At 42.3% G+C, this 9,360-nt stretch overlaps 1 protein-coding gene across 1 annotated transcript; it reads right to left on the reverse strand.

Annotated features, from left to right (window-relative positions):
* Positions 1–298: 298 nt before the first annotated feature.
* MAD2L1 (mitotic arrest deficient 2 like 1) lies at positions 299–4,862 on the reverse strand. Its single transcript, XM_034772795.1, has 5 exons — positions 4,465–4,862; positions 3,965–4,111; positions 3,247–3,367; positions 2,296–2,399; positions 299–1,297 (listed from the first exon to the last, which is right to left on the reverse strand). Exons 1-5 carry the CDS (start codon positions 4,535–4,537, stop codon positions 1,125–1,127), a joined length of 618 nt encoding a protein of 205 aa, XP_034628686.1. The 5' UTR covers positions 4,538–4,862; the 3' UTR covers positions 299–1,124.
* Between the last annotated feature and the right edge of the window lie 4,498 nt (positions 4,863–9,360).

The raw sequence follows: 9,360 nt of genomic DNA on the forward strand, positions 1-9,360 counted from the left end.
TAAGGACTCTCACTCAATGTTTTTATATAAAAACCTACACAGAGCAGGGAAATCTATACCCCAAGTACCATTAAACAATCATTTTTTCTTATCTTGTATAAGAATCCTGTAGAATAAAGTCTCACTCCTGCAATCTTCAGAGTTACAAAACAAACACCAGGTGAAACAAGTAACAGAAGCTGTGATAGTGATGCTAAGCCTTTCTGAGGGAATAGTATTTGACTTGCACAAAAACTTAAGGATATTGTCTAAGAAGCATAAAACGTGTAATTCACAGATAGTGCACAAATGTAAAAAAGTTTTCATTAAAGATTTTAGAGCTTTATTCTATAAAACATGAATACAAAAAGACAAATATTAACAAGAAGACGTTACCTACAGAGTAAAACTATATCCAAAATATTTGTATAGGTCAGAGTACAAAATCATTCATTCATTCATATCCAGGCCTTTCATTACACAGTGGAAGGGACTGATTTTATAATTTGTGCCTGGAGCAGAGAGGTGGGAGGAATAGAGGAGACTTCAGTAGTGGATTAACAACAGGATCATGTTCATTAACATCTCTATCCACCTAAATTGCTATCAAGAACAACCCCTATTTGTCAGAACCATTTTTTTTAGCATAAAAATATATTTTTAGGAGTCTGTTAGTGTGCATCTTCAATACAATCTCAATATGTATTTATTATGAGATTGTATTGAAGATTAGGTAACAACTGCCATTTAAAGAGTATTCCAGGGCAATCGTAAATGTATTGTCTCTAGGCAGCCTTTCTAAGCCAGGTTTTAGAGGGGTTAAGTGTTTGATATTACTCTTGGTGCTCCAATCTAGAATGGATTTGGCATATTGTTCAGTATAAAAGAAAACTGCCATATTCCTAAGTAAATACTTTGTGTCTCATTAGAGTGATGACAATAGGTCAACAAGGACTCAGCGCAGCATAGAGTGTGATGTGAACAAGAGAACTGCTTTTTTGGGGGGGGCTATTATTTTGATCCAAACTTGAGTAAAAGATACAGAAAAACACCCATACAAAATACTGTTCAGGATGAAACTACAGTTCATAGTGTCAGCTTTACAAGAAGGCAGTTTATGGACACTGACCATATTATTCATTCCGTCAAGGAAAAGAATCCTTTTTGTAGGCCACCATACTATTTACTTTGTGAATGGTGGTAGTGAAGGAACGAAGACGGACCTCTTCAGAGTTGGCAATAAACTGTGGTCCTGACTCTTCCCATTTTTCTGGCACTGCCAAATCTTTGTCTGTGTAAATAAGTAAGTCAAAGGCACCTGTAGGCAAAAGAGAGTTGTCAATATTTATGTATACCTTTCAGATTGTTCAAATGCATAACCTGATTCCAAATTATTGACCAAAAGCCCCCACAAAACCCAGCTCACATATATGCTACACATAGCCTCGCATACACGCCATGAATAGCCAAGTTAAAAACAGTGAGCTTTTTATGTTTGAAACATACATATTTTCAGACTAAATTTTCAATCTTGTTTAGCCTCCTAAAAGATTATCTAAAAACACAACTGCAAGTAAGTGCTTACCTTTCAGTTTTTACTTCATTTATGCAATTCAGTAGTTCTACTGTATAACCAGGACATCTTGTGCAAAAGTTACTTGTATGTTTGCAGTATCAGGGCCTAAATATCCACTTGAGCAATGACTGTTTATAAAAAAGTTAGTTCACAGCTATGCTCAAATAAACTAGTAATTTGCTATTAAGTTATTCTATAGTAATTTATTGGAGAACATTTCTGTTATACATAGTAGGCAAACTTTTTTTGTCAAATATGTATGCCTAAACTCAGAATTGAATAATTTTAATTCAGTAACAGGGTTCATCTCTTTTTTTGAAGAGGGTCACTTAACCACGAATAGCTTTACAAATACTTCAGTGGGAGGAAGAGAAAACATATGTTTAGAACTATTAGCACATTTAAATAAACACCTCTCAATTGAAGTTGGATCCCAAACCAGGAATAGCATATAGTTTTAGACTTACAGTATTCACATTTAACTGTACTTTCTTTGCAAAAGCAGACAACTTGCACATAGAATGTTATATGGTTGCAGAACAGACATTAGGTCAGGTGTCATACTTAAATCCTTCATTTTGAAGTAGACTGTCATTTAAATCTACATAAGCAGTATACTGCTCATAATTAGAAAGGTGGTAGTCTCATTTTGATTGAAATTTCAGCTCAGGTTTCAGGTATTTTCTTCTACACAAAGTTTGTAGTGTTTCATTAGTCACACAAAGGTTTGGAATACTCACAGGATGTTTCCAACAAAGGCAGAAATGTTACTGTGGCAGTTATTTGTCTGATAACAGATCGAATTTCTTCCTGGATAGCTTTCTGAGATTTCTCTCTTGGTACACTATAAGAGGATAAGAAGTTGTCAATATAGGGTGGGGAAAAATGAAGCTTTTGTTATAATGAGAAGTTTCTCCAAATCTAGCTCTCTCTCCATGGTTTAAACGCGGTTACTGTTCTTGCTATACAATAAAGGGACATATTGTCTCTCACCCAAGAAATGTAAGTCTCAATTGCACAATTATTATATAGTACAATACAAGATGGATGATCAAGATTTGGAAAATATAACCAAAATGACAGTTTAAACTTCCATGAAGCCTCTCAATGTTTAAGGACACCAACCTCTGTCTTGATTTCCCTGTGATCTGGAGTTTATGGGGTAATACCGTTACTAAAGCAACTGCTTCTCAAAATGAGAAATCAAGATGCAGAACAGTGGTGAAAAACAAACAAACATGTAAATACCACCATGGAGGTTTATAATGGCTGCTGAAGTAGACTAAAACTTTATGCAAGGGGAAAAAAAACAAAAACAAAAACAAAAAACACCCCAAGGGAAAATGTTACCTTTTCTATGCAGCTCCTTGTAAAGTAAATGGGAGTTACATATTCATCTGAGATCAAAAAAGTTTTCCATTTGATTTAGAATGAAGCACACCAGTAGACTGAAAGCTACAAAATGCTGTCAAAGATAACCTGAGCTGGTGTGTTTTCCTTCTACACCTGAGGGTTTGTAAAAGAAGAAAAAAAAAAAAAAAAAAAAAAAAAAGGGGAAAACCCAAAATTTTTTTTTTTTTTTTTTTTTGCTGCACAGTTTATAAATACAAAACAGAGGGCCTTTAATACTTGCACCTAATCAACTACTAGCAGTCGTCAACAGGAAGGGTTTATAATTTTGACTACATTACCTCTCATCCTTTGCAGTCTTGTCACATTCAATGTCAAACTGCCACCTTTCAAGAACATCACTGCTTTCAATACTAGAGATTACCACCACTAGCCGCTGTACTAAACACTTGCATAACCAGTCTGAAAGAAGCAAGAGAAAAATAACTTCCCCGAAGTCAGAAAATATAGATAATGTAGTACAGTGAGTCTTCATTAACGCCATATTTACTACATACACTAGTATGGAAAATCAGTTAGTATTCTATGCAGTCTTCAGTTTGACTATATTAAGTTAGTGACAAGCTCCAAGGTGTACATTCTCTCCAATAGCTAATCCAGAAATATAAAAACAATATGGTAGAGAGAAATTGACTATGTAAATGGGCACTCTGAACAGACATGTTGAGACTAATGTGACCTCCTAGCAATTAATAAATTCACATTTGAGCTCTGAATGGTGAAGAGATTGAATACACTGCTTTGCTTCAGAGAAGCCTGGACAGAATGTATACGTGTTTACTAGAATAAAGTTCTCCCTAGTGTAAATAAACAGAATAGGTAAATATAAATTAAACATATAGCCGGTGTTATCACAACGTGAAACATCAGTTCATATGCAAGCCACACTCTAAAAACACGTCATGATTCTAAAGAATTATGCTAGGTGAGGAAAACATGGGAGTTCAAAGCTCATAAAATCGTGGGAGTTACTATCGAAGTTCATTTGAGCTGCTGTACCTTTTAGCTGTTCTACCACGTTGTTCAGGTAGTTTTTCAGTTCAGGATCTGTAGTTACGAGCAGAGTGAGCCCGTATTTCTGCACACGTGTGAAGGTCTCCGAGGGGTAGATCCCACGCTGATATAAAATGCTGTTGATGCCATAAGCTGAAAGGCAGGTAAGAGTGGCCCGGTCACTGGACTCTCCCAGCCGGCACTCCCACGTGCAGCCCACACTCGGCGGCCCCTTCCCTCCCCCGTGTTAACGGGATGGGATGGGAAGGGAACAAAACTCCGCAGCCACGAGTAGCCGGGCGGAGACGCAGCTCCCGGGACTCCCCAAGCGGTGTCCGGGTCACCGCGCTGCCTCAGGCTCCGAGCTCCCTCCCCGGGGCAGCGCGCACCGCGGTGTGCTGCAGGGGCCCTCGGGCGGGGTTCATCACCCCCAGTGCACTGGGGCAGGCCCCGCCCCCGAGCAGCCGCCCCCAGCCGCCCGCCCGCTCGCTCGCTCGCTCACTCACAGAAGAACTCGGCGACGATCTCAGCGCTGCCCCGCAGGGTGATGCCCTGCTCCCGGCTCAGCTGCTTGGCCATGGCGCGGACAAGCGGCGTCCGCACAGTCCCCGACCCGCCGGCGGCCCGTTCAAATCAGGCACCGCCCCCTGCGCCGCCACACCCACAAACGCGCCTCATAGGCTCTCGCTGATCCTAGTCCCTTTAGCGGTCCCACTGACGCATGCGCGTTGCCCACTGACAATAACAGTTCCGGCACGCGCCGTCTCTCCTGGATCCTCCTTCCTTGTGCAGGCGCAGTAACTTTTTCTGCGTCGGCGGGCCAGTCCAAGTGGTCATTGTTGCCTGGCGGGGATGGGGGAGCTGCACGTTCTATCTATTTCGGCGGGCCGCTCCTCCGAACTCGCTGACCGGTGGGGTGGGAAGCGGCAGCGCGTGCCCGCGCCCGCAGTGTGCTGTGCGCGAGACAGCGTCGCGTCGAGCTACGGAAGACGGCGGGGAAGTTTGAAATTGCAAACACGCTGGGACGTTGCGCTGCCTAGGAGTCCCCGCGCGTGCACGGGGGGAAGGGCTGCGAGTGACTGCAAAGAGGGGGTCCCCATCCTGGGGAACCGCCATGTTTCTAAAAGCAAACGTTAGCTGCAAGCAAGGTGGGAAGAGAGGCTGCCGCTGCATCAGCTGGGGGAGAGGGAGCTGCCACCAAATGTGTGATCCCCAGGGCTGGGGCCATTGCCCCATAGGGAGAGATTTGAAATGGCTGATAAAGTGCAGTCTGGCGTGTTGCAACGCCACCCGCACCAGGGCCCAGCAGTGGGATTGCAACCGTGTGCCATCAGATGGGGAGGGAGGTCGGACGGTGGGGCGTCTTTATCCCCCCTCCCCCTGTTTGGGTACGTGCAATTTACACGAGGTTGAAGTGTTTTAATACTCTGGAGCGGGGAGCGTCGTTCGGTTAACAATTTACATCTCTATTTTCAGTATAGCCAGAATACATCCAGGTCATCTCCTTTTTTATCTGCAAGACTCAGCATTTGTTTCTATACACGAGAAGTAAAAGTACAGCGGTTAAAAGGACAGGAAAATTAAGGAACATGTTTCCAATCCTGTTTAAATCCATTTCCATTCCCCATATGGGAAAAAAAGGGTCTGAAAAAGATGACCTGAATAAATATGATTGTAACAGAATCAGCACCTACTGGCACAGTTAGAGAGCCTTTAGGAAATGGTGTGTTCTGTACATACATACTTTCATTAGAGACACACACAAGTCAAACAGATATTTCTCCCAATATGTATGTCATCAGAACCACCAGTGAAGGGAGATTACACTGTGCTGCTTATCCCTCCCTCCCTCCCTCAAATCACTTAGTTTGAGAGACTGCCGACTAGTCTTATCTGAATAAAGAATTTGCCTTAAAGTGAAGCCCAAGTGAGACTTGCTAGGTCTTTAAGAGGAATGTGTGTTTATTTGTTTTAGAGCATACAAAGGAATGTTTACATTCTTAATCTATATTCAGTTTACAAAATTTCAGTGTAAAAAGGGCTTTTAAAATTGCAAATAATTTTGCGGTTTAACCATGCATTTCAAAATCTGGACAACAAAGCAGTTAAATAATAATTCACTAACTTCTGAGTGTTACATATACACTCTCCAGTATACCATACTTCTATCATAGTAAGACTCAGTTATTGAATCACCTGCTGCATGAGAGCCAGGGGACTTTTCTAGCTTCCTGCTGAGACCTCTGTCTGAGCCCTGGTCTACACTGGAGGGGAAGTGGGGGAATCGATCTAAGTTATGCAACTTCAGCTACGTGAATAACGTAGCTGAAGTCGACATACTTAGATCGACTTACTGTGGTGTCTTCACCACGGTGAGTCGACTGCTGCCGCTCCCCCGTCGACTCTGCCTGCCCCTTTCGCGGCGCTGGAGTACAGGAGTTGACGGGAGAGGCTCAGGGGTCGATTTATCGCATCTAGACATGATAAATCAATCCCCGCTGGATCGATCGCTGCCCGCAGATCCAGCGGGTAGTGTAGACACACCCTGAGAGTCCTACTAGGAGTGGTTCTGAATGTATGGATGGCTAAAAGGAAAGTGAATGAGCACCAATGCCGGAGCTTTTGCTGGGTCGCTTGAATCAGAAGGAGCCCACTGTGACACTGTACGCCATATTCCTCACAGTGATATTTTTATGATATAACTATGACATAATTATGATGCATTTTGTACAAGACAGGTCATGTGAGGTATCATTGGAAAAGTTATGATTTGCTGGATATGATTATCCTATTTGTGTGCATGTATCATTTTTGTATCTGAAGTTATGCATATTGACTAGGGAATCTGTATTTCAAATGGCCTTACTCTGGAAAACACCCACAGTCAGCCTTTTAAGTACAACAATGAAGAAGCCAGACAGGGCTGATGGCCCATCAGCAAAGACAATGGACTGTGGAATAGCTTAACCTTCCTGTGGGTGTTTTGGCCAGCCTGTAAGCAATGGCTGCTATACACTGCAAGGGCATGTGACCAGCCCACATGTCTCTGGACTGGACTCCATCCTGGGATGTTCACAAACCGGTCTCGGAACTAAGTTTTGAAATAAATGGTTGCTGCTATATGCTAAAGCTATATAAGGCAGGGAGTGACATTTTCTGTTGTTCTTCACTCTCCACACAAGAAGACTCCTGGAAACACCTGAGAAACAAAGAGTGAACTGGGGGAAGTGCTGAACCCAGGCTAAAAAAATTCTAGTCTGTGTGTGACAGACCTGGGGATTCCAAGCTGTAAAGCCACTGCAGCTTGTCCCTTAAGAATCTGCAGCCTGCTTGTATAATCAGCCAGAGTGAGAATTTGCTAATTCATATCCTATCTTTCTAGTATCTTAGGTGTAGTTTGTGTTTTTGTTTATTTGGTAGGTAATCTGCTTTGTTCTGTTTGCTGTCACTTAAAGTCTGTCTTTTGTAGTTAATAAATTTATTTAAATTTTTAATCTAAACCAGTGAGTTTGGAGTGAAGTGCGTGGGAATCGTAGCTCAAAGGGCAAAGGCTGTTGCATATTTCTCTCCACATTGAGGGGGAGGCGAACTGGATAATAAATTCATACTGGTTGGGATTTGGACCCGGGCAGGATGGTACAACTTTGGTGTCCTAGGCTGGGAAGCTGGTGGTTATTTTGGCTGTAGCCTCTCTATTGTTGGTTCACATGCAGTGGCTGATCAGAGAGCCAGCATGTAACTGCAGCTGGGTGTGTCCCTACCTGTGTGAGTGCTGGTGGAAGTGTAGGACTGGGAGCGGGTCTGCAGCTTGTCACAGCAGCACAGTGTGAGAGGGAGCCCCGGCTGGTTGGTCAGAGGGTTCAGTGTACCCCAGTTCCAGGGGGGGGGGGACAGGACTCGTCACACCCACTATTGTGGCAGTTTGGATGGAATGTCTCCATAGTGCATGCTTTCTCCACTGCTGATTCACCTGATTGCTGGTGCCTGTCAGGTCTGCCAGTTTGGCTACTGAAACAAAAGGTAACAGCAACAATGCTTTAATCTGCTGATGCCAGCTTCATATCAAAGTGTGCCTGACTGTAAATTTATGTGTGCAGTAATATCTAGATGGATACAGTTGGGTTGGAGACAATCTGTCTCCTACAAATTGGCCCAGTGTTTTTCTTTCTTCCTCTAGCTCTCAGGCATCATCATGTTCTCCTCTATTATAGTCCCTGGCCTCTGTTCCCTCCAGCTGGCTTTCCACATATTTTAATTGGATTCTCTGGCTGTATAGTTTAGGAATAAAGGGAAAAAGCAAATGCACTGTATTGACCAGTTGGACTAGGAGAAATGACAATTCTGTTATCAAGCTTTCCATATTTCTGCTCTAGTTGATTGGGTACACTTTAACACGGGAAAACATTGGGTCCAACTGGAACAAATTATATGCCTAAAACCAACAATCAGTAAGTTGCCTTCAATCACTAAAGCTGTCTGAATTCCCTTGGATTCTTTAATCCCCCTATAGTAAAAGCAAATTCAGAAGTGTGGGATAAGATGTCATGTCATACAAACTTAGCTCCTTTACATCCCCAATGACTCCCATGGCAACTAAGTGTATTTTGGTGATGAAGAAATCCTTCTCATGTTGTCTTAATACAATTGCCTTGAGAGTCTATTATTTATATGATCATTTTGGTGTATTTACTAACTGATTTAGACCTTCTGTTATCATAATCCCATTCAGCTCTAAATTGTATTTTCTTGATTTGTCTCAAAGATTAGTTTAACTGCTGATCCACGGCAGGTCATAAGATATCCTTTATCTTCCTTGGCTTTTCTCATAATTACTTCTTTCTGTTGGAAATAGTATAATATTACAATTATGTCCCGTGGGCAGTTGCCAACTCTAGGGAGAAGGAAAAAAGGTCTCCATGCACCATATCTATCACCACTTTTGCGAAATAATTCGTAAAAGGTCTTTGGCATTAGTAGAACAGGATTTACCGTTTTCTAAATGTTCTGGAAATCTTTGTGGTTGTTGTTCCATGTCTACAGGTTCAGCATCACATCAGAGTTTGCTCCAGCTCCCGATGTACTTATCCTTTCTTCCTGATCAGCTGCTTTTCTTTATAGCCAGTAATTAGGTGTGTGTATCTGTTCTTATGTTTGAAATTCCAGCAAAACTTCATTAGTATTAGCCTTGGTGGCTAACATACCTTTTTTCCTTTTCCATCTAATTTGGTTTAGATAATGCATGGTAGCTCAGTGTCAACCCAAAAGGTTTCAGCAGGAGCTGAAAAGATGGATCTGGTTCCAAGGATAAATGGTCTGTACAATGAAACGTCTCTTCCCTAGGAAAAGAAAACCCTTGCATCTTACTGGCCAACTGCAGCCCTCAGGCTTTGTACATCCATCTG

The sequence above is a fragment of the Trachemys scripta genome, chromosome 5, assembly GCF_013100865.1.
Source record: "Trachemys scripta elegans isolate TJP31775 chromosome 5, CAS_Tse_1.0, whole genome shotgun sequence".
Taxonomy (NCBI): Eukaryota; Metazoa; Chordata; order Testudines; family Emydidae; genus Trachemys; species Trachemys scripta.